This window comes from Podarcis liolepis, assembly GCF_965112155.1.
Source record: "Podarcis liolepis genome assembly, chromosome: 1".
Taxonomy (NCBI): Eukaryota; Metazoa; Chordata; class Lepidosauria; order Squamata; family Lacertidae; genus Podarcis; species Podarcis liolepis.
Window position 1 is genome coordinate 85429618 of NC_139554.1, and position 25744 is coordinate 85455361.

At 46.7% G+C, this 25744-nt stretch overlaps 1 protein-coding gene and 1 long non-coding RNA gene across 3 annotated transcripts; one reads left to right on the forward strand and one right to left on the reverse strand.

The window, feature by feature from the left end:
• Positions 1-1104: 1104 nt before the first annotated feature.
• Positions 1105-13432, reverse strand: CYP27A1 (cytochrome P450 family 27 subfamily A member 1). Its single transcript, XM_083502921.1, has 9 exons — positions 13118-13432; positions 7446-7636; positions 5741-5940; positions 4009-4206; positions 3542-3702; positions 2972-3138; positions 2708-2789; positions 2158-2361; positions 1105-1957 (listed from the first exon to the last, which is right to left on the reverse strand). Exons 1-9 carry the CDS (start codon positions 13352-13354, stop codon positions 1832-1834), a joined length of 1566 nt encoding a protein of 521 aa, XP_083359047.1. The 5' UTR covers positions 13355-13432; the 3' UTR covers positions 1105-1831.
• On the forward strand, positions 12467-14740 carry LOC310706684. Of its 2 annotated transcripts, none has more exons than XR_014526063.1 (3): positions 12467-13042; positions 13843-13991; positions 14384-14740. It is a non-coding gene; the product is annotated as an uncharacterized lncRNA (long non-coding RNA). The 2 variants fall into 2 exon arrangements; XR_014526064.1 differs by lacking the exon at positions 12467-13042 and adding an exon at positions 13458-13517.
• The last annotated feature ends 11004 nt before the right edge of the window (positions 14741-25744 follow it).

The following is a 25744-nucleotide window of genomic DNA, read 5'->3' on the forward strand; positions in this document are numbered from 1 at the left end:
TGCAGGGGGGGGCCTGCCACTTTCTGGGATTTCTGGTTTGTTGGACTTCCTTCGACGTTCAGAGGCGCAGCACCTTCAGCACATCCTTCCCTGTCCTTCCTTTAGCATTCCTATCCAGCGATAACTGGGTCCCTCTGGTACTCTCTCCATTCCACTAGGCTTCCATCATGCCCACTATAGCTATGCTTGCCTTGAAACCCCAGCACTCCAGTTTGCCCATCTTGGCTCTTGAGTATTCTAGCAAGGTAAGTCGCTGCCTCTTAACCTAACCTCACATGGTTGTGAGGATTAAATAAGGATGGGGAGAAGTAGGTACATCATATATTGAGCTCCTTGGAGAAAAAGGTAGGAGATAATGATGATGGTGGTGATGACGACGACGATATAAACATGGTTTCTCTCTCCCAAAGGTCTCAGCCACCTGCACTTTCATTACCTAGTTCTATTCCACCCCTATTTGGGCAATACCAAACAGTTTCACTCCCATCCTTTAAGGATGATTTATTCTGGACCGGATGCCGCTCAGCACCTGCCAGCTTTCCTCCAGCCACCTTTTCAGCTGAAGAGCTATCCTAATAAGGGTAGGCCAAGTCCAAAGGAGGAAAGTGCTGAGAGTGGCAAACACTGGGTTGGGGGAGCAGGGTGCTTCATCCAGACTAGCAGTGCTCAGCTAGCAATGCCACACTCTCGAAAGCAGAAAGTGAGAGGCCTGGCAGCCATCTGGGTCTGAGAACATTGTCATGGGTGCAGCTGCCTGCCCCCCTAAATCAATAGAAATACTTAACTGAGGTTCTGCCCCCCTAACATGAAGCCTGCCCGCCCCCAACATGAATCCTGGCTATGCCCATGAACATTGTGTACAGGGTTTAAACCCAGATCCCACTTACAATAATAGGGGCCATTCCAGGATTATGTGAAATACTTAACTATTACATTTTGATATGGTAGGAATTCATTTGAACATTAAGTGGGATTAAGTTTAAAAAACAAATAAGAAATGTATTGTGGCACATGGGTGGAAAACCTTTTTCAGACCAAAGACTGTTGAGTGCGTGCACAAACACACCAGGAACAATAACTCCATCAAAAAAAGAAGATTGCATGTTGTAGGGTAGAAGCAAGGATTTTAATAGCCACCACCAAGCTGTGACAATTTCATTCTTAAACACCTGAGTATTGGGAACCCAGGGAAGAGTAAAGTCGATGCAATCAGTCAGCCAGTTCTGAGGGACACTGGCTAACAGTAACTACTCCTACCCCACCCTCCACTCCTCAGATCCACTGCAAGAATCAATCAGGCACAGAATGCGGTGCAAAGCTTTGCAAGGATTCACAGGAGAAGATTGCAGAGCAATCTGATACCAGTAAATGGTATCAGAGGTGATTTGGGTACAGGGAGATCCACCAGATGATCAGCCAAGGCACAAACAAGGTTGATGTTAAGTGCTTAGTCTTCACAGTCTATCCAGACGAAGTTTCAGGAGTGGTGATCAAGGTTTGCTTAAAGCATGGGCAACCCAGTGTTTTGGTTTGTGGGCTACATTCAGAGTTGGCCAACCCTTCGTGGGCCACGTTCTAGCAGCCATCAGAGCCAAAATGGCCACCAAACACAGACTCACTCCACATGTATACAAACTCAGTACACAGCACACACTCTCACTTGCATACACACAGAAGAGAAACGAGACCTCCGGGGCTTGGTGGAGAGCTTTGAACCTCTCCTCTTCAGCCCAGCATTGCAACGGGGAGGAAGGTGGGGCAGATGGACCACTGCAAATAGTCTTGGAGGGCTTGATCCAGTCTGTGGGCTTGTGACCCCCCCCCCACTGCCTTAAAGCTTTGTCCGTCTGTCAAGAAGCTCCAGGTCAATGGGTCTGTCAGGAACAAGCACAATCCGAGAGAGGGGCTTCACCTCTGTACACCGTGGACCTGGTCTGATTAAGAATATCCGGATAAGCTGGAAAGAGAAAAGCTTGACTTATTTGGGGGCAAAGCTTCATTCCCACCCACCATACACAAGTAATCAAATATGCCTACAGCTGTGATGACCTCTTGGGCCACAGAATTGCCCTGTTTCTGGTTTGTTTATTATACTGTATTCATTTTCTGCCCTTCTTCCCAAAGGACACCCCCTCTGGCCCCACAGAAGTAACTCACCCTGGCAAGAGCCAAATGCATCTCGAGCTCAGCAATGCGGCGCCCCAGACAGGCACGCACCCCATAGCCAAAGGGGATGGAGCTGAAGGGGTGGGGAGGCAAGTCCCTCTGATCTCGCAGCCAGCGACGTGGCAGGAAGCGCTCTGGTTCCGGGAAGCTGGACTCATCATGCGAGAGAGCGTAATGGGCCAAAACAAAGAGGGTCTGGAGGGGCCAGTGGGAAGCACAGAGAGTTAGCAAATGACAAAGACTTTGCTCTCCGACAGCCGATTCCCCTTAGCAACATAAGGGCTGGTGGCAAAGTAATATTCTTGCCATGCAGTTTACCATTTCCCATCAGGGCAGCTTAACCAATGCTAACCCATTCTGACATATGTACATACAGCCTTCACCTAGTTCAAGCCTTGCATTCCCCCACTGTTGTTTTTCCCCATCATGAACTGCCTATATGTCAAGATTCAGTGACAGCCCCATCCCTTTTATTCCATATCCACTTCTGGCCACTAACAAATGCCTCGAGTTGCAACATCAGGAATACATTACTACTCACATCCCTTGGAAATTTGTATCCTCCAACAACAACATCGTCTTCTGCGATGATTCGGGCATTGGCGGGGACCACAGGGTAAAGCCTATAAGGACATTAGTGGAGGGAGGGCTGTCACTGTGCATCAGAACAAAGGAAGGCTCTTCAGATGCTACAGAAGCATAAATGGGAAATGGGTGGAACCGCTCTGGGCAAGATGAAGCCCTGGGAGCCACAAAGTCCAGGCCTGTGATCTTGCTCCTTGGAACAATGAGAAAGGCCCCTTACCTAAGAGTCTCCTTGATCACTGCCTTAAGCAGTGGCATCCTGGTGAGGTCCTTGGCCTCAGGGATCTGATCTTCGGGTACCACACTGATCAACTCCTGGTATAAGGCTTCCTGGACCTCCATGTCTCTGGCCAGGTGATACATGGCCCATGAAAGGGTATTTGATGTCTGAAAGGGCAAAGCAAAGCGGTGAAGATGCTACATCCAGGCAGCAAAGGCAGGAGAAAATCTTGGAATGATATATGTGACCATCCCAAAGAATCAGACAGTGACTAGCCTGTGGCAGTCAAATCTCTTCCAAAAGCTTATCATGAAGGAACACAGCAGTTTGCTATATTTTTACATTTCCCATATTTTTTTAAAAAAATGTGTATTGAGGGATGCAGGGCAAGGAGACATCATGGTCCTCCACCCCCCACCCAAGAGCCACCTAACACCAACTGCTCTGTGGGTTGGCTCCTGATGGTTTGTTTTATTTATGTAGTGTGATATTGCTTGTAAGCTGCATTTTTGGTCATTACATTTTGGGGTGGGCACTCAAGTAAGGAAGGCTAAGAAGTCAATGTCCTACCGTGTCTACGCCAGCCAGGAGTAGCTCAGCTATGCTGCCATATATCTCTTCATGGCTAATCCGCCCACTGGACAGTAGGTAAGTTAGGTAGCCTGAGACAACCTCACCCTTCTCCAGAGACTTCTCAACCTCCAGCATCTTCTGATCGATCAGCTTTTTCCCTGGAGTAATTAAATAGCATCTGTTACCATGGGAACACATGTCTGGCCTGATCATTCCTGCATCCTCCACACAGGCTGGGTATCTACCACTCACCTTTGGCCTACTGTTACCATGGGGACACAATCCTGGGACTGTTCCTGACAGCATTTACCACGTGGGCCGGATATCTACCACTCACCTTTGACTTCTTGGCCTACTGGCACAGGCACTTGAGGAAGCTTAGATTACGAATCTTCCCACTCTCAAGAGAGAAAGTGAGGGATGATTGACCGGTAATTCCAGAGTTGTCCCCACTCTTGACATACCAAAGGCAAAGATTGTGTCCCAGCCCTGCAGATAGCGGTTCCAGAAAGGCAGCACATCCCGGGTCCACTTGGGCAGGATAGTAACAAAGATGGAGTTCTTCAGCATGTACCCAATTGCATGGATAAAGTTCTGTGTTTCAGCAGGGATCTGCTTTTCCAAACAGCCAATGCGGGTCTCAAATAGGATGTAGGAGATGCCTGGAAGCAGAAAGCACAGGTGGGAAGACTTGAGGAAACGGCCCTGATATCCCATCACAGAACTATAATCACATTAGAAAGAATATCTCCAAAGGGTTTGCTTGTACTTGGAACAATATATTAATTGTGGACTGTCAGACCGAAAGTATTGGAATGAGCTTGGCTGCTGGGAGAGGAGGGTATATGATGGCTGCCACGTTTAGCTGGGCAATTGTTTTTTTTGCCTATCTCTCCAGGGATGGCAGTGTCTATCCAGCTACAAGTTGTGTACTTTTAAAAGACTGGACTTTTCAGGATAAGCTGTTACATATTAACACCAAAAACATGGATCCCCATTGTGGCAGACACAAAAACTTCTAACTATCCCTTCCTTTGCCATTTTTCATCTGACTATACTCCCCACAGAGTTGGTCTGCTTTCTGGAGTGGGGAACTTGTGGCTCTCCAGATGTTGCTGAACTACAACTCCCATCATTCCTGATCGTTGGCCATGCTGGCTGGGGCTGATAGGAGTTGGAGTCCAACACCTTCTGAAGGGCCATAGATTTCCCCAGTGCTAGATCAAACAAGGTATACACTTCCTGATTATTATTTTTTAAAGAAAAACATTTTGAATTGTTCAGTATTTTAGGAAAAAGTTGTTCTCTCCTGATTACCCCCTCTTACTCTTAAATGCAGAGGGGGAAAGTATTGCTTTAAAAGAGAGAGAGGGAATGTTTCTATGAAAAAATAACATCTGGGGTTATTAAACAGAAAATGGAAAACCTTAAGCTGAATCCTGTAATCAGTTGCTGGTGCTTAGCCCCACTCAAGTCAACTAGTCAATGAATAACAACAACAACAACAACAATTTTATTATTTATACCCTATCTGGCTGGTTTCCCCAGCCACTCTGGGCGGCTTACAGCACATAAACAATTGTAAAACATTAGACATTAAAAATTTCTCACTATAGGGTTGCCTTCCAATGTCTTCTAAAAGTCAGATCATTGTTTATTTCTTTGACATCTGATGGGAGGGCATTCCACAGGGCAGGCGCCACTACCTAGAAGGTGCTCTACCTGGTTCCCTGTAACCTCACTTCTTGCAGTGAGGGAACTGCTGGAAGGCCCTCGAAGCTGGACCTCAGTGTCCAGGCTGAACGATGGGGTGAAGATGCTCCTTCGGGTATACTGAATGGAGGCCTTTGAGGGCTTTAAAGGTCAGCACCAACACTTTGAATTGTGCCCGGAAACGTACTGGGAGCCAATGTAGGTCTTTCAGGACCGGTGTTATATGGTCTTGGCGGCCACTCCCAGTCACCAGTCTAGCTCCCAGTCACCAGTCTAGCTGCCGCAATGAAATGAAACAATGCATGTAATGTCAGGTTCAGTGGGGCCCATAATCAAAAGATTTCCTTCACATGCATGGGGTCACACCTAGACCTACCTGACACCTGAACAGCTCCTCTTCCACCTACCCATCAGCTGTACGATGAGAATAACAGAATAATCACTGAAAGGAAATAGTTTACAGCATCATAACTGTCCACACACCTTCCAAGGCAAAGCGGTACAATACACTGGCCATATCTTGCACCACCATCCCTGAGGGACTCCTTTTTCTCTCATTCTCCAGAAACACCATCAGGTCTGACACCACCTCATTGATAGCACCCGCATACAAAACAGCCTCTGTAGGTTTGAGCATCCTCTTGTTCAGCACCTGCCGCAGGCGGTGCCACCGCTCTCCATCCCTGAGGAGAGAGACAGTTGGATCCATGTAAGAAAGAAGAAGAAGAAGAAGAGTTTGGATTTGATATCCCGCTTTATCACTACCCTAAGGAGTCTCAAAGCGGCTAACAATCTCCCACAACCCACAACAAATATCCCTTGGAATATTTCTCAGTTTGCCAGTATTGGCTCATGGTTTTGCTCTGGAATCACTCCTCATTGACAGGAAACTTGTGACCCTCCAAATGTTGTGGGGCTCCCATCAGCTCCAGTCAGTATAGTCAATGGCTAGGGATAATGGGAGTTGCAGTCCAACCCTCTCTGAAGGGCTACAGGTTCCCCATCCTGCCACAGGGCATGTTTAGGCAGCCCTGACTGCAGGGAATAGGAGGGTTTTGGAAACCCTTTCATCACTTAAGAAATCCTTTAGCCTACAATGGGTAGCCTGTTTGTTTGGCTGACAGAGAGAGGCAGAGAACAGCAGACAGCTGCAAAGTCTTTTTAAAAACCCAACTTCAAACAATTTTATATACCGTATGGGTTCTGTAAGTTTGCAATGAAAGTCAACTGTGGAAGGTCTTGATTGGTTGGTACCCATTAAGCCACTAATACTTTCCTTTTCCAATCTCAGAAGTAGTTTTGCAACATAAGACAAATGTTTGTTTGGCTTTATTTATTAAAATACGAAAGTGGTAGAAGCAAAGAACCCCATGCAAGTGCAACCTACAAGATGCTGCGGTGTGGAGAGTTCCTGTTCAGGGTTGCAGCAAGCCAGCCATGCCTTTTTCTAGGATAATCCTTTCCATTCCCCCTCCTACTCCAGTTTTCTTTCCCCAACAGTCAGTTGGCATTCCATGTCCACTCTGCGTCCTCATTCTCACTGAGCTCTTTTGGGGTGCTCCCCTAAAGAATCTTCATTATACTTTGGCAAACCTTGTGATTTCCCCTAAGTCTGCTGGCACCTCCTCCTCCTATTTGTGTGGTACCATCTTGGCTGCAACGGGGTTGGCATTTGGAGAATTGACTTTGCTATTAATACGGATGCTTCCAAAGGAAGGCATTTTCTTGCAACATCATATCTGATTTTCCTTTGTGCACAACTGACGCATGAGTCTTCACACATTCCCTGCTTCTCATTCATGATATTCATTGCTATGCCACACCTTGCCATCCACACCAGTGCGAGGAGTTCGAGATAAGGTATCTGGAATGTGCTTTTCTGTTCCATTCCAGATGTAAGTGTGCCCTGAAAGCACTGTGCCTTTCCCATAATTGCCGGAACAAATTATACAAAGTATCCAAGCATGCAAATTCATTGAATCAAATTGCAGAATTTAGCTGCTTTTTTCCACTCTTAAAAAAAATTAAAAGTCTACATTATACACAGCCTTGGAAATATCAAACCATCATAGAAAAATAAAATGCATGCTATGCAAAGACTATGCCTCCCCTTGCTTTTGTAAATACTGCCCTTGATATGCCCACACAGTAGCTACAGGATATGGGATGGAACGCTTCACACACTCACTCAGTGAAGGGGCCATAGGCCAAGTGCCGTACGTCCCGGTGCTCCTTCCAGAGGGCCATGTCACTTCGGATGGGATACTTCCCCTCCTGACGCAACAGCTGCTCGAGGACTTCAGGACTGCCAATATTAATGTTAACATAAGGGCCAAACCGAGATTGCCAAATGGGGCCATATTTCTTCCTGGAAATGACCTGGAAGAGACACACACAGTCAGTGGGATTAGCCCTGACACCAGCCCATTCCGAATAATCATAAATGTTTGCATGACTGCCCTTATTGCTGAGGGCAATAATTAAGTCCACATGCTGGTTAGTAAAATGCCATATACACCTAGAAGCATCACACCACTTCATTCTCAGCAAGGACATGCTGCCATTTTTATTTGTTTTGCTTAGTTTAGAGCTTGCATTCCTCAGTTCAGCTCTGGGGTCCCTTTGGGGTCTTCCCCAAGTTCCTTCCTCCTGCAGTGCCCAGCTGTGATAACACTTCCCATAGTTCCATCTCGCCCCTGGATTTTGGATACAGTGGTACCTCGCAAGACGAATGCCTCGCAAGACGAAAAACGCGCAAGACGAAAGAGTTTTCTGTTTTTTGAGTCGTTCCACAAGACGAATTTCCCTATGGGCTTGCTTCGCAAGACGAAACGTCTTGCGAGTTCTTGCGAGTTTGTTTCCTTTTTCTTAAAGCAGCTAATAGCTGCTAAGCCGCTAATAGCCGTGCTTCGCAAGACAAAAAACTGCAAAATGAAGAGACTCGCGGAACGGATTAATTTCGTCTTGCGAGGCACCACTGTACTATGATTATATAACAGATAGATTACATTAAAAGATGCAGGAATAAAATTTAGAATTGGAACCCCATGGAAGGAAGGAGGTCTCAAGGTTTGAAATAACCTTTTTCTAAATGTGTGAAAATGTTATGTTTATGGTTATTTATTTATTTGTTTGTTTATGTTTATGTAAAAAAAATAAGTGTTTCAATCCCTTCTTTATTTGGCATTTCTGCAAGTTGCCAGCTCTGCAGCCTTCTAACTACCCTATTTTCTAGCTTGCTTTATATCCAATATTTTCACTCCAGCTCTCAACCTTTTAGTCAGGACAAGAGGAGATATTTGGGGCTGGATTCAACTAAATATCCAGCATTTACATCCCACCTCTTTCTCCAAGGAGCTCAGGGGAGTCTACATGGTTCTCCACATTTACCGGTAATCCCCATAACAACCTTGTGAGGTCAGGGACGCGGACTTATAAAAAATATTGGGGGGGGGGCGGGAAAGCTCATGAATAATAAATAAGCTCATGAATATGCAAATAAAGTGGCGCCGCCTCCTCGTGAGCGAATAGGGGAGAGTGTGCTGTGCCTATTAATCAGCTCCGAAGGAAATTGGGTGGAGCTTTTGCTCGGGAGGGAGGGCAGGAGGCATGCAGCCCGACCCTGTGCATTTTGGGCTGGGGGAGGGGCGGCGATGGCGCTCTGCTGGAGGGGCGCCGGAGATTATTGGGGGGGCGGAGCCCCCCCAAACGAATTTTTGAGGTGGCTCAGGCCCCCTCAAGCCCCATGGAGTCGGCGCCTATGTGTGAGGTAGGTTAGGCTGAGAGGCAATGACTGGCTTAAGGTGAGCTTCATGGTTGAGTGGGGATTTGAACTCTTGCCTCCCAGGTCCTAGTCTGACAATCTAACCACAGTACCACACTGGCTCACTGTGAGAGCATGGAGTTCTATTTATTTTTGGAAGTAGCTGTAAACTGGGCCCCGGGCAAAGGTTGGTTAGGAAATACAGCACCACCACTCTGGCTTTGATGCTTTGCTTCTGCCATTTCAGAACTACAGTAAATACCAGGTGATGGTGTTGAACTCCTTACACAATAGTTGCTTTCAACCAGTGTAATCAATAAATCTTTATTGACTCTTTCATCTTGTTCTCCTCAGGCTATTATAGGGCATTCTTCCTAGATAAGAGATGGCCCCTTTTAGAGTGGGCTAAAACTAATACAGTGGTACCTCGGTTTAAGGACAGCCCTGTTTACGAACTATTCGGTTCACAAAACAGGAAGTAGTGTCCCAGTTTGAAAACTTTACCTCGGTCTAAGAATGGAATCTGACCAGTGGAAGGGCACCAGCGGTGGGAGGCCTCATTAGGGAAAACGCGCCTCGGTTTAAGAATGGTTTCGGTTTAAGAACGGATTTCTGGAACTGATTAAGTTCATAAACCGAGGTACCACTATACCTGCTCCTGATTACACTATTTTTTTGGGGTGGCCCCTTCTCTAACAATCAATGCGATGTAGGGACAGCATGCAGTAGTGGCTAGAGTGACAAACGGCTGGCAAGACCTAGGTTCAAATCTCCACTCGTCCATAAATGTGGCTGGGTGAACTAATGGAGCAATCCTAACCAGGCTCTGAAGAATGATGGGCTAGACACTCACTGCAGCAGCAGTAACAGCAGCAGAAAAGAAGGGGGACCAGGCAAATAGGGTCCAGATCAGTTCCTCCACTAGCCAGCACTGGCTGTGAGCACAGCTTTATGTTCAGCGGACACCAAGCTGACTCAGTGCCCCCACCCCCAAGCTCCTTTAGCATCTCACCCATTTGGAGGTTTGTGCTGGCAGAAAGACACAAGCATTTCCCTACCTGGCTGCCTCCACTCAGTCCCATCTCCCAAAAGGCTGGCATAAATGGAGTTTGTACTGAATCTTAAATCTCAGTCTAACCTACTTTACAGCATTGTTAAATTAATGAGTGTTAGAATGATGTGGCTTTAGAAATTAAATGGATTACAGCTGTAAAGATTAAGTTAAAGAAAAGAAAGGTTAATAATTATATAGAAGTAAGGGTGAGGATTTGCTGAACTGAATATTTGAAATTGGAATGCAGAAAGGGAAGGTATGAGGAGGTCGGGGAAGTAAGTTTTAAGAAAATAAGGATTTGAAATTATGCTTGTTTTTTCTTGTATGTGTGTTTGTTTGAATTGTTGTGTTGTGTTTGTTTATATAATTTGTGAAAATTTAATAAATATTTTTACTTTACAGCATTGTTTTCAGGATATAACAGCAATTATGTTTGCTGCTCTGAGCTACTTGGAGGACAGGCATGATATACTAATTACAGGCTTTCCCATTGCAAGATGTTTACCTCAAAGCAGAGACCCTAATAGGAACCTCTAAGGATAGAGTCTGCTACTTTTTCCACAGTCTTATGTTCTGTTTCTTGGGGATGTGAGGGGGTGATGAGTCCTGGAGACTGGCTTTTACATAGATAGATAAACTCTAAGGAGAACGTAATAGTTTTTCCTCTCTCTTTGTCCCTCCCTCCCTCCCTCCCTCCCTCCCTCCCTCTCTCTCCCCTTAATTGTGGCTGCAGTCCTATGCATACAGGAATAAGGCCCACTGAACCCAGGGGAACTTCCTTCCAAAGCAAAGTCCATGCACAGAATTGCTTCGGTAGTCAACTCTTGGTTACAGGACCTCACACCAAACACACATCAATGGTTAGAAATAACCACCATTTGAGTTCTCTGGCCCTAGTTTTCACCTCAGAACAATTCACAAGCAGTGACACATAAGAAGCTATGTTCTCGCTGTACCAATTTCTCATGTTAGGGAACTGGCAACTTTCCCAAGAAGAAACAGTTTGTAAAAAAGAAAAAGAAAAAAAGCCTTTGTTCCTTGCATCACAGCAGTTCTAGGGTTAGCTGAGTTCACAGAGCCTTCAGGAAAACCAAACGTTTGCAAAACTTGTAAACATGCCTATAGGCCTCTTACTAATGGCCACAAGTTAGAGTTTTCTTGATTATTTTATAAACCTTGAAAACAGCCACTGAGAACTGACTCTTGCTATCTAGTTTTGTCATATCTGCCAGCTGGTTTGCTCCCTATCCCCTTGTGATCTCTTGGCACCTTTCGTTATTGTATTTGTACAGGGCTGTTACCTGCCCTAGGACTTTGTGGTGAGGAAATCTAATAAATCTGCTGCTGCTGCTGCTGGGTTATGAAACTCTTACTCCACCCTCCCTACTACTATAGTTTGTATGGAATAAAGCCTGTTAAACTGCTGAGCTAAAGTAGTCATCCTGGCTGTGGCTGGGATCAACATCTGGAGGACCACAGGCTAGGTATCTGAAAGTGCGGGAGACTATTTCCCCTTCTCTAAACTTTCTGTCTTGGTATACTTTGGACTGAGCTACTGTTTTGCTGAACCCTTGAACCCCAAATGTCACTGGAATGTGGCCAATATTAATTCCCAAGAATGGGTTCAATCACAGCCCTTGAGTAGCCAACACTTTCCCCCCTGCAGTGGAAGCCCTGCCTTTAGGTCCTCCTTTATTATTTGAAGCCATATAGTAGATCAAACTCCTTCCATGCCTAGCTATCTGATCACCTTTCCAGTTCTTGGGTTATTGGTGTTAATTCCTCTAACATCCTTTCAGAACAGGGATTCAGAAGTTGTTGGGACTCCTGCTCCCATCAGCCCTAGCCAGCGTGGCCAATGGCCAGGGATGGTGGAAGTTGTAGTTCAACAACATCTGGGGCCATAGGTTCTCCATTCATTTTAAAGCATAGGCACCAGAATGAGACAACAGCTCAGTTATAGATCACAGTGCCTGTGACCTTATGAAGCAACATGCAGACCATGACCCCATCCACAGCTATTTTGCACATGCCTCCAAAGATCACTTTGGTTTTACTTGCTAGTATGGGATCATAGTCCATTCAGTCCTCTGAGCCTTAAAAGTCTTCCTTGTCTTCCAGTCAGCTGTTGTTATCTGAAGCATCAATGGGGGTTATGACGCATTACTTGTGTTAGAAGTGAAGGATCAGACATACAGGTTCAAAAAGGCTGGGAGGCAGGACCATAACGCAGGCACAACTTTTTATCTCAGAGAAGCCCATCAGATTATTGGCAGATGGGGAAAGACACTTAGGCTGAAGCCCTAGCTCCTCTCACTTGGGAGTAAGGACCATTTCGCTCACTGGGGCTTCTGTGTAATAATAATAATAATAATAATAATAATAATAATTATTATTATTATTATTATTATTATTATTATTATTATTTATTATTACGGTCAAAAACCAGTTCACTTCTGAGTAGACATATCAGAGTGCGCATTCAGGCTACATGTTGTGCTGCCAGCAATGCTTTAAAAAGCAATTAAAAACTCTGTAGTGAATGCTCTTCCAGAGTCTCCTCCTCAGCTGTACACTACTTCACTAACTTCCAGATGTGGTATATCAGCTTTCTTGTTCTTGGAGGGCCCAGGCTTCTGTCCCAAAGTGGCTGTGAGTCCCCTAACCATCCTAAATGCCCAGGGCAGGGACACTGTTAGGGCGCATCTCTGGACCCCCTAAGCACCAGGTGTTTTATGACGAGCACAGGATCACCTGCCAATCTCCTCCTTGAAAACAACACATAGATAGCTTCCCTTATAGGGCAACTGGGCAACAGTGCTGGCAGGACGTCAGCCTTAAGTCTCAACTTCCCAGAGGAATAGATTCATATAAATTCTACCTGGCAACGTCCCTGGCTCCGGATTGGCTCAGCTGGCATGAATATACAGTACCTGGGAGCCTTGGCGACGCCAGGTGAGATCACCAGGTGAGATCCCTTGGGGTATGCCCCCTCTTGCCCGTCCCCACTGCCCGGGGTGCCCCACCGTCGACCATCTCCCACCTGCAGGCGGTGCGTGTGGAGCAAATAGCCCCTCACGAAGAGCCAATAGATGGATCCCAGGATCCCCGGCCCGGGCAACTCTTCCGGCCGCTTCAGCCGCTCCTCATGCCGGGAGACCGAAGCTGCCTCCGCGGCGCTGGATGCGCTTCTGCAAGCTAGATCGGGGCACAGAGACCCTGGCTGAGACCCCAGGCAGCGCCACAACAGCCTCCCGGAGAAGCCTCCCAACTTCGCCATGGCTCCTGCGGACTGAAAGTCAGGCGGGAGAGAAGAGGGAGAGGGAGGGAGAGGAGGAGGGGCCAGCTGGGCGGGACTGACCTAAAGAAGGCGAAGAAGAAGAGGAGGAGGAGGAGCCGGGAGCTGCTTGCGTATTTCAGGAAAAGCTTTTTTTGCGGGAAAGGTAACTGCATACTCTCTTTTCAAAATTTAAAAACCTTCGTACCCAATTGAGCCCTTCTGCGCTGGAGACGATAAGAGATTGTGCTTTGCAGCAGATGGTTCCGGAACAAAGCAGAAGCGAAGTAACCACTTCACATCCTGAGCGGTGCCCTGGATTTGGTGTCGAGTTGCTTGCTTGAGAGCAGTGCTTATCGCTAGGGGGGTGGGCGCCGCCGCCGCCTCCAGGCGTCCTTTTTATTGCACGCCGCCAATGATCTTTTGCATGCACAAAACTGGAGTGAAGGTTATTATTGAATTTATTTATATCCCGTCTTTTTTCCTGACAGGGACTCAAGGCGGCTCACAGCTAAACACTTGGGGCGGAGCAATGGTTTAAAAACAAACATAAATAGAATATGCCGTGTTCGGCCTTTATTGAGCGTTTCTGCCAGAAACTTTCTGAATCGCTTGCAGGGAAGAGCATTCATCCTGACTGGTTTGTGCAGTGCTTATATGTCTTCACGTTAATCAAGTTTATCCCACACTTTTTAGTGCACTTGCCTGTCACTGCCCTGATTGCAAAAAGTTGTGGGTTTTAAAAAGTGGATTTATTGTGCCAGAGCACTTTAGGCACAAGCCTAAATTTTTGGTTAGCAGGCAATGGGGTGGTGGCACTTCCCTGACCTCCTGTCACCAGCATTGCTGCAGCTTATTGGGAGGGAAAGGAACGGAGGGTTTGTGGTGCAAACACACTGGTGGGAGCACCGAATTAGCTCTGATGGTGTGTTTGCACCATGCCAACTTCAGCACTGCCTCACCTCTCCCAGTAAGCTGCAGTGATAATGATAATGTTCCAGTAATTAATGAATATTACTGTGCTTGTTTCAGAAATTACTATTGGCTACGTTCCATTATTTCCAGGATCTCAGTTGCAGTTGAACCAAGGGTAGTATTCTTTGAGAAATTTCTTCCTCGTTTAGAGTTGAGACCCAACAATGAAAGCAGATTTTGTGGGATCCTTGAAGTAGGTACAGCTGCGGATATGTTAGCTCCATTCCACCAGAGCCAGCTCCTGTTCTGAAGTATTCCCAGCACTCCTGCTACTCTGCAGACTTAATAATAAGCAACCGGAATTAAGTTCCCTTATCAGATATTTTGGCTCAAGGACATCCTTAGAGGGCCAACCTTTGTTCTGAGGTGTCCCTTGAACTTGAGCAACTTGCCCAGCCTATAATAATAAAAGTTTCCACCTTTGTTCCAGGAGGGCGCCTGTAATTTAAACATACGCACAACAGGCAGAAATACAACAGGTGGAGTATCTCCATCATCACATCTCTCACTGCAGATTGTCATCCTCCCACCTCCACTCCCAATCATGCGTCTGTTAAATATGTTAACAAATGTGACTGTTGGGAACCCTTGTAAGTGAACCTGTTCCCCACTTATCAACACAACTCCTAGAGAGGAGGGGAATCTTTTGCTAGAGATGTACCAGGTACTTGCCCAGAAATAATGTGCCTGAATGATGTGTGTATGTAACCCGAGAACATAGATCTAAACCAAACTAAAGCAACACTTTCTTTTATTGCAAGTGCTCTGTTCAACTTAATGGAGCAGTCTCTACTGGGTACCTAGACCTGTGGCCCTCCAGCTGTTGCTGGGCTGTAGCTATCATCATCCCTGACCACTGGCCATACTGGGAGTCCAAAAATATCTGGTGAGCTGCAGGTTAGCTACCCCTGCCAAAAAGGACTCTAAACACGCTCATCCCACTTCTCCAAGTAGGTGCAGGGGTGCAGCCAGGATAGTTTTGCGTTCTCTTTGGAAGGAGGCCTATTGTAAGACTTTCTTTTATTTGCAAACATGCAGGCTGAGCATAGAATCAAGGAGTTGGGGTGTACGTGCAATTTCTTCCTTCTTCTGATTTCATCATAGCTTATTTGTATACCATTTCCCCATGGAAAGCAGCATTCTGCTCACATGATCAGAAAAGTTTACGAAATAAAACATATTATTTCATGGCAGTTCACTACAAGTTACACGTTGTAAGAAGACTGATGTACAAATAACAGACTGATCAACATAGCTCATATGCATATACACTAAGATTAAACCATCTCCTAATAATCCATAATAGGACACAACAAAAGAAGCAGAAGAACATCATTCAAGCAGCAGTACAAAAAACATACCTTGAGTCCAGCAACCACCTCTGAACAAGGCCCCACCCTGATGATCTCTAGCAGAAACAACCTTTGTAGCTGGTTAGCTGGTGCTCCCCTAGGCTTGATGTAAATGAGCCAAGCAGAGAAGCAGGGACCACACCTTGCATTACTTCCTCTACGTTTATTTCATGTTTGTTTGTTTGTTTGTTTCACTTTACTGAATTTACTGATGAAGTTGAACCTGAAACAAGTCCAGGCACTGCAAACCTCTTTGTGTGTGGGAGACAGTTAATAAAGGTTGCTAAAGATGTGCAAGTCTGTCAATCAATGGGAAAGTCTGCCAAGTTTCTTTCCTTCATTCAAAGGTGCTACACCTCCAACAACTGCACAACAGGCAAAGCACAGTATTGCCTGTTTGTACATCTCCATGCTGAGGTCAGCCATACCTACTGTTTTGTGCTTTTGTCTTTTATGCTGGTCCTCTATGTAACATTCCATGTACAGTATTTTATGCATCACAGCCCTTTGCTTAGCGATTGGCTGGTGCCCCTTGTTGTCAAACATGGTGATGGCTCTATTGGCAGGAGTGGTATCATCACAGCAGATTAATTGCTGTAGATACATGCCTGTCTTCAAACTTGGCATGGCAGTTGAATCAATTCCTTTAGTTCTTTATCCAGAAAGGTCTCATTTTCTAAATTACAATGTTCATGTCACTTGCACAGAGAGAAAGCAACACATTCAGTGCCAATTCAGAGTCAACCACTTTTAAGCATGCACCTTTAGGGTAAATGCCTTTGAGGGACTATTCTGTGAGTGCAGATTATGCAGGTACCGAGATCTCATTTTTCCATTTTGAGCTGGGGAGGAATTTCCATGGGAGAGGCAGCTCTCTCCATATTGTATTTCAATTTTAGGGCAGAAAGCCTAATGTTTCAACTGAAGTGGTGCATCCACAAGAGGGCAGCAACAATGCATCATCCATACAAAAATCGTGATGGTTAGCGCTCCTGCTTCAGACAATGCAATACAGTACTAGTGTAGTTATGGCAGAAAATGTAAACTCTTAGTACTAGTCCTATAATTTTTTGCATGAGAAATGAAAAAATGAAGAAGACACCCACACCTTCCCTTTTGAATGGAACTGATTTATCTAGTTTAGAAACTAAATGGAGGTTGGAGGCAGGAAAACGAATCTATCCCCTAGGAAGATCTGCTTAATATTGCTTGCTTTGTGGTAGACCTGTCATTGCAACCTATATTTCAAGGGCTTTGGTGGGAAAGTGTTTGTGTTTATTTTTCTACTATTCTTCTCTTTGTTTATTTTTACCTGACTTGGCTTTCAAACAGGGGGGCCGACTTATAAAAAATATTGGGGGGGCCCATACCGGGGTCCTGCCGCTGGTTCGCTCGGGTAGCCGGGAGAATGCAGTTCGAGGTGGCGGTGTTGGGGAGAGACCCTCACTCAGGGCGCCACGAGACTTGGCGGCCGGCAGCCTATCTGGGGGGTTTTGGAGCGTATTTCGGCGGAGCGATTGGGGAGGAGGGGGCTTGTTGCCGGATTCTTCAGCTGGGCCGGAGATCCGCTGCTGGGGGGTCCCTGGGCCGAGTTGTGAGCACGGCCTGCTAAAGGGAGATCCAGCCGATTGCGCGACCGGGACGGCCGGGGCTCTCCGGCTAGGGCGCGCGGCTGGCTGGCTGGCTGGCTGGCTGGCGAGGGAGCAGGTGGGGAGGAGGCGGGGGTTACAGCTCCCTCGGGAGTGCATTTCCACAAGGGTGCGATGATGTCACAAGGACAAGAAAGGCACGCGATATGGACTATTGCGAGCAGGGCGATGCAAAGCTCCAGAGTTGCCTGCGCTTCAGCCCTCGGATCACAAACTGCAGTTCTTTTCCAGGTTGCTGTCTCGATTTTACATCTGACCGAGCGTCTCTGAATCGTGGCTTGTTTGTGCATCTTTGTGCAAGTATTTCTAAATTTTGCTTTCTTTGTGCAAAAAATAAAATAAAATAAAAAAGGACGACTTGACGTTATTTCCTCCAGCCCTAGAAAGTTTGCATCAGCCTCGTCCCTCCCCAGGGCGCTGCAATCCTGTTGCCTGTATCCTCCGATGGGAGTCGCAGCTGGAACGATCCTCTTCCCTCTTCCCCCTCTCTCGGTGCGCAAAGCCAGCCACACTCCGCCTTCCCGATTGTGCCTCGGCATGTGAGCAGAGGATCCCATTTCAGCGCCGCGCTCTTGCCCTCGGGCTGATGCTCAGGTGGCTCTCGGTGACCTCTTCCCCCCGCCCCTCCCCATGCGATCTGATCTCTCCCCTCCCTCCCCCCAGAAACTCCTCCCCTCCCCTCTCAGGCTTCCTCGGCGGCGGCGCTCTGCTGGAGGGGCGCCCGAGATTATTGGGGGGGCGGAGCCCCCCCAAACGAATTTTTGAGGGGGCTCGGGCCCCCTCAGGCCCCATGGAGTCGGCGCCTATGCTTTCAAAACCAATTATAGCCACTAACATAAAATAATGTTGTTGTTTAGTCGTTTAGTCATGTCCAACTCTTTGTGACCCCCTGGACCAGAGCACGCCAGGCACTTCTGTCTTCCACTGCCTCCCGCAGTTTGGTCAAACTCATGTTGGTAGCTTCAAGAACACTGTCTAACCATCTCATCCTCTGTCGTCCCCTTCTCCTTGTGCCCTCCATCTTTCCCAACATCAGGGTCTTTTCCTGAGCGTCTTCTCTTTTCATGAGATGGCCAAAGTATTGGAGCCTCAGCTTCAGGATCTGTCCTTCCAGTGAGCACTCAGGGCTGATTTCCTTAAGAATGGAGAGGTTTGATCATCTTGCAGTCCATGGGACTCTCAAGAGTCTCCTCCAGCACCATAATGGAAAAGCATCAATTCTTCAGCGATCAGCCTTCTTTATGGTCCAGCACTTGACTTCCATCCATCACTACTGGGAAAACCATAGCTTTAACTATACGGACCTTTGTCAGCAATGTGATGTCTCTGCTTTTTAAGATGCTGTCTAGGTTTGGCACCGCTTTTCTCCCAAGAAGCAGGCCTCTTTTAATTTTGTGACTGCTGTCACTGCTGTCACCATCTGCAGTGAAACATAAAATAGACTCTGATAACTGAAAACAATACCAGACACTATAAAGTGCCTCAATGTTCAAAATGTTATTGGTATGAGCTTTCGTGTACACGCACACTTCTTCAGATACACTGTTGTTTTTTTCTTGGTGAGGTTGATGGACTTCCATTTTATGCGGCTCAATGTGGTGCCTTCCATAGTTCTGGTTACAGGTAGGTAGTCATGTTGGTCTGCTGTAGTCAAAACAAAATAAAAAAATTCCTTCCAGTAACACCTTAGAGACCAACTAAGTTTGTTATTGGTATGAGCTTTTGTGTGCATGCACACTTCTTCAGATACAATTTTTTTGTATCTGTAGCCAACACAGCTACCTACCTGTTCAAAATGTGTAATTCTCTGTATCCCTCTAGTGGTTGCTGCTGGGAGAAACAGAAGGTACAGTTTGCTTGTCATGCTCTCGGTCAATGCCACTCAAGTTGAGAAAGAAGGAAGGAGGGAGGCAGAATGGAAAGCGGTGAGTGGAGGCAGGCAGGCAGACGGATGGACTGATAGAGGAGAAGGTGAGGCAGAACAGAACAGACCCAACCCCAATGGCCACAGAGGAAGTCACAGACAGAGCGCAAAAGGCAACAGAAGCAAGCTTTTTGAATTTCTGGCCCATGTTCTCTCCTGCTTCAGAGGCAACAATACAGCTCCTTGCCAAAGGCAAAGGTGCAAGGGAGCCGAGGTCTGCCTCTATAGTGATATATAAATATTTTTTATAAATAAATAAATAAGAGAACCCTGGTTTCCAGAGACCCACCTTCATCCCAAACATGCATTTCAGGATCGACTTTTCCTTTTTAAATTTTACATATATGTGGGGTGGTAGTGCTGCTGCATTCAAGAAGCTGTCCAGCAGTGGTCCCTAATCCACCAGCTGAAGGGCCCCAGAGTAGGGCTAGCAACAATTTCTCTTTCTTAAGTATCAGAGGCCAGCATCTGTAGTACTGGAAGCAGTATGCCTCTGAATACCAGCTGCCTCTGAGAACCACAAGTGGGAAGTGATCCAGCAGGGTTCTTATGTTATGAACAGCCACCAGAGGGAGGTGGAGAACCACACATTTTATACTGTTGCACACAACACACACACACACACACACACACACACACACACACACACACACACACCTCTCACTGCTTAATTGTCAACTCCTGGTTTCCTTTCAGGTTCTCTTTGTGAAACAGAGTGCTGCCTTTCAGAGAGAGAGCAAATGAACTAACACCCCATGACTATGGGAGCCTGCAGCTGCTATTCATTGCACTTGTGGCTGTTCAGCAGCACATACTGGTGATTTCCTGCCATAAATATGTCAGATGACTGTCCTCAAGCTTCCCTCTGTCTCCATGTTGCTTGGGTGGGCATGATGACAAACTGGTGCTTTGAATTCCATCATCAGCTATGGTTTGGTGGTTGCTGCTGTGTGGGTTGCTGCTGCTTGTTTTTGTCTCATTCCTCGTTGATGCTGAGGTTCAAAAGAAGGAAAGGGTTAAAACCTTGCAGCGCACACCCCCAGTTTACAAGACATACAGGCCGAGGTCAATATCCGTGAGAGTGCAGCCCAGTCCTTCTCATCAGGAAGATCCTGGCAGTGACAAGGCCCAGTCCCCAAAGAGTTGCGTGTCTCCCTTTCAAGTGGGCTGGGCTGATTAGGGCTTGAAGTGCCTACAAGACAGTATCAAAGAGAAGCGTTTTCCAAGAAGCCTCGGGACAGTGCGCCTAATAATCACAGACCAAGTGGGCCTGGCCCTTGACCCTGTGCTCTGCAGCCAAATCCCAGTCGAGATCTGTCCTATCCGGTGGAGAGTTGCAAAGGGGGGCCTCCCCAGCTGTAAGAAAGCACACACACTGTGCATCCTACAGACTTTCTAGCTCATTCTTTTAAAAACCCTCTTGGGTGGGGGTGGGGAGTGAATTTGCAGAGCCAAGGAGGCAGCAGCGTCCCTGCCCCTGTTGCATATGGCTGCTTGCCTTCAGCCCTAAGCAAACCTGATTTTTATCTCTGTCTCCAGTCGGAGTTGGCCGCCTTCCCTTGCTAGATGCCTCCTACGCAGGCGAGGCTCATAACTGTAAAACACAATCAGGGACAAGGAAGCTGGGGCGGTTGGTTTGCAAAGCCTTGCTGATGCCTGAAGGAATTGCAGGGCTCCCACAAAGCATCCCATTGAGGCTGAGGGAGAAGGTGGCTGGGGCTACCCTCTGCTGACCTATCCTGAAGGGTGGAGAGAGAGAGAGAGAGAGAGAGAGAGAGAGAGAGAGAGAGCGTGCGCAACAGGGACTCAGCTGCATCTCCTGACCTGTTGCTGTGCTCTGCCCACTGGACCACACTGCTGCCACTTGACTCTGTAGATTTTGCCAACGTTTCAAGTTGTTTGAGGAAGGAAGACCATAGGAGAAGACCTGGAGATCCTCAGAACCTCAAAACATTCCCGTGTGAAATGCAGAAATGTATTCTCATGAACCTAACCTATGTCTGGAAATGTATGCAAGCAAAACTTGGGGAAAACATGTCCAGTTCAAAGACTGGTGTGATTTGTGTGTAGTTTTGTGAGACTATTCCCCATGCCTGTTGTGCACACCATCATTTTCATGATATGCCTACAGAAATGCTCATCCACAGTTAATCTAGCAGTGTGGGCCTTTCTGATTATTTAAGAAATTAACCTGTTATCTGAGTAATGCACTACTCAGCTATAGATCTTCCCTATGCCAGAGTTTTTTCAAATATTGTGAGACCATGCTTCCTTTGGAACTTATTAGATTTTCTGTAACCACCACCACTGGTGCCCTGCTTTCACTGAGTATACTTGGTTGCTTCTTCCATTGCCTTAACTTATATTTTTTCCCCATCTCTGCTGGTTCCTACACTCTGCCTCTCTTTTCCTGCTTCATTCGCTTAATCAACTCCTGCACACACACTCTCACACACAACAGTTGCCACATTCCATCTTGCCTGAGGCTGGCAAGTGGGCTGCCCAGATTTAAGGAATCGGAAACCTCATGCCACCCTTTCAACAATCCTAGTTGGGTCTGTGCCCTATGCTTTGGTAGGACCTAAGCTGTGATTGGTTCTCTCTCCTTACTGTAAGGATAAGTACAGTAACCTTTTCTACCCCCCTCTCTCTACCATCTCCTTTTCTCTGGCTGCATGCACACTATACATTGAAAACACATTAGTCTTCCCAAAGAATCCTGAGAACTGTAGTCTCTGAAAGGTGGTAGGAAGTATAGCTCTGTGAGGGGTAAGCAACAGCTCCCAGAATTCTTGGGGGGAGGCCATGTGCTTTAAATGTCTGGTGTGTACACAGCCTCTCCTTCGCTCTCTGCCTGCCACTTTCTTTCCTTCATTTTGGCACCTCTTTTTTCTTTCCTCCCCCTACCCACCATTTGGGTGGAGAAGGAAAAGATCACTTTTGCCAGGTCTGACTTGATCCATGCAGGCAGCTTTTGCGATTCGGCTGAGGGGCAGATGAAGCCCCTGAGCACTTCTGTGGTTCCCAGCAAATGGCATTCAGAGGCATACTGCCTCCAACAGTGGGTAGTAACCATTTTGTAATCCGTAAAGGAATTTAAATCCTATCAGTGAACTGGTTAGAACCCAGATTAAGCATGTTAAATTTTCAGTTGGTTGAGAACCTTATGCAAGATTCCTCTAACCCACAAGGCTCCTATCAAGCACGAGGAGCTGGGGTTGTTGCAAGGAAGGTGTGTATGCTAGGGTTGCCATATGTCTGGCACTCTGTCCTGGATCTTAGACAAGTCAATCAAAAAATCAGGTAAAAAAGGAGCTCTAAGAAAAGCTCAACAACTTTCGGAATGCCTTGGCTTTTCCTTTTTGAAATGTGGCAACCTTAGCCTATGCTACAGGCCTCTTGTCTGATGCAAGAGCCCCTCAAGTACACGCCACCAGGAGCCTACAGTCATCTGTGGACAGGCTTTGGCTCAGCAGCCAGCCAGCCAGCCCCCCTCCCCTGCTGGCAGCTCATCTGCCTGTCTGGGCCGGCAGGACATGAAAGGGCCTCCTGCTTCGATAAGCTCCCAGCTGCAGAGGCCCGGAGGTGGCTGTGTCCAGAGACTGTGCAGCCCACAGCGCTGCAGTCAGCAGACCAGCAACCCCTGAAAAGGGAGATTGTGGGGAGCCTGACAGTCCTGAAAGGTTGCGCCATTTCACCCTGGGCTTGAGAACTGTGCCTCCGCCTGAGTCTGGTTCAGACTGCCCCTTGAAGCAGAGCAGGGAGCTGGTTTGAATGGGTGCCTCCAGTGTGGAAATGCTATGGACCCACAGGACAGGTGGCTATTTTAAGCAGGTTCAGAGTGGCCCATCGATGCCCAATGACCCTGCCCTTTAAAACAGGTTAGGAACTGAGACCAAGGGGAGCAACTCCTTCCCCCATGCCAGCTTGGGCTTAGTTTCTCTGTAATCTTGCAAAAAGGGACCTTCTCTCAGCCCAAGGGCCACATACCCTTCTGGGTGGTCTTCCAGGAGCCACGTTAGTGGACAGAGCAACAAATGTGAAAGTTATCTTTACATAGTAGAGTACTAGTTTCTATGCACACTCACACTCACACTCCCTCCCTCTCCCCCATCTAGACAAGCCAGATGCATCATGAGGGTTCAAGGCCACATTCCAGCCAGGTAACAACACTCAAGACGGGTGCAAAGCAGTGCTGGTAATGGGTGTGGCTTGGAGAAAGGGGTGCGGCCTGGGGGGATCCCAAGGGCCAGACATGGATGCCTGGGGGAGGCACATTTGGCCCCTGTTACTAAGATTCCCCTTCCTTGCAGTAATCAAGTAACATCTGATAACTGTTTTTGACAGTTTTTTAATGAATAGCAGTATATAAGTATTTTTAAAAAATAAATAACAATAATCATAGGAAAATAACATATGCTGAACTGCAGAATCTCAGCAGTGACAGATCTATGCGGGGCAATGTGAATGATGATCCAGCAGGATATACCGTATTTACTCAAGTCTAATGCGCCATCAAATCTAACGCACACTTCACATTTTCAGAACCTTGAAACCAAAGAAAGTATTTCTTGGCGAATGTAAATGTGCCATTGAATCTAATGTGCACCTTAATTTTCGTAATTTGGCCAAAAAAGGTGAGCATTAGATTTGAGAAAATATGGTATTATCTTGCCTTGCAGTGCAAATATTCCACCATCGCAAATATTCCACCATCACAGAAATGCCCCATTTTACTCATCTAGATGTTACGTGACAGCCCTTTACAACATGTCACAGTATCTGTGTGTCATTCAGCTTTTACCAGCTGCTAAAAATGTGACACTATCATAGCGGCTAAGAGTCATGAATCAGAAGGCCCCTTGAATAAAATCTTGTCTCTGCCGGGAACTCATTTAGTAGCCACAGGCAAACGGCTCTCTCTTAAGCCTCAGCCTTGCTTAATCTGCAAAATGGGGATAATAATGCTGCCCAATTTTACAGGTTTCCTTTAAGGATTATAATAAGATTATGTACGCGGAGTGCTTTGAACACTCCAAAATGCACTGTACTCTTAGTATTATTGGTATTATTAATGCCTGCTGGCTCATTCTGATCTTAGTCCCATGGGGCACAAAGACGCAAGAAGAAATTGCTCCTTCGCCACAGGAATGGTGCTTTAAGTAACGATGAGAGTACAAGTCCATTATTAGGGAGAAAAAGATAAATGGAGGAATTTGTGCCAGTTATAACACTGTGTAGGCTACACTTTCATTCATGCTAAGACTTGAGCGTGAATCTATTCTGAGCATCAGGGCCAACCCAATATCTTTTGATGCACAAGGGGGGGGATCCAAATGGTGCTCCCAGTTGTAATTAAGAAACAAAATAAGTGAATTGGTTATTTGTTGCCCTTTTATGATGGCAAAATTCTGCTATCTGAAGCAGTTATTTTGCCCTCCTTTCATGAGATCAACTGACAGCTTGCAGTGACTTACTAGCTCCTGTCACTCAAGGTGGGTGGCAATTGGGTATGGAATGGAAGTGTAATTGCTCCTTCAACCTCAGTGCTGTAGTTAGGAACATACAAAGCTGCCTTATACTAAGTCTGACCATTGTCCCATCTAGTGCAGTATAGCCTACGCCAGCCTTCTTCAGCCTTGGGTCTCCATCTGATCATCTCCAGATCCCTGATCACTGACTAAGCTGGTTGGGGATGATGGGAGCTGCAGTCCAACAACATCTGGAGATCCAAAGGTTGAATAACCCTGTCCTTCATTCCATCTTATCTTCCAAGCAGAGTGCAAAGATGTTGGTCGTCTTGTGCCTTTCAAAATCAAGGCAGAGAATTATGGTTGTGTGACCATACTCAGCACATATACAAGGCTTCTCACCTTTCTTGATGTATTCTGATTTGGTGATGGGAAATCTGTGCTGAGCTACAGCTCCCATCATCTCTGCTCGCTGGGGCCAATGGAACTTTGAGCCCAGCAACATCTGGAAGTTCCCCCTATATAAAATAGGCCCACAGCAGCAGAGGATCTGTGCAAAAAATTGCCTCACCTGAAAACCTTCCAGGGCTCTACTGGCATCACCCTGCAGAAGGGCTTTGGAGGAGGAGGTATATGTGTGTGCTACTGTTTTGCGACCTTGCTTTCCCAGTAGAAAAAGCAAAGATGGAGAACCCATGGCTCTGTAGATGTTCCTGAACTCCGGTTCCCATCAGCTCAAGCTAGCATGACCAATGTTTATGTATGATGGGATTTGTAATCCAACAACTGGAGGGTCAAAAAGACCTCTTGGAAGAGGAAAAACTGAAGAAACTCTCTTACAGCAGGGACAAGGAACCTGTGGGTTCACAGATGGTGCTGGACTAGAACTCCCTGCATTCCTGCCCGCTGAAAATGCTGGTTGGGACTGATGGGAGCTGCAGTCCTACACATCTGAAGGGCTACAGATTCCTCGTTTTTTGTTTTACTGCCTTTCCCCATCCAATAACATTCAGCCAACGCTG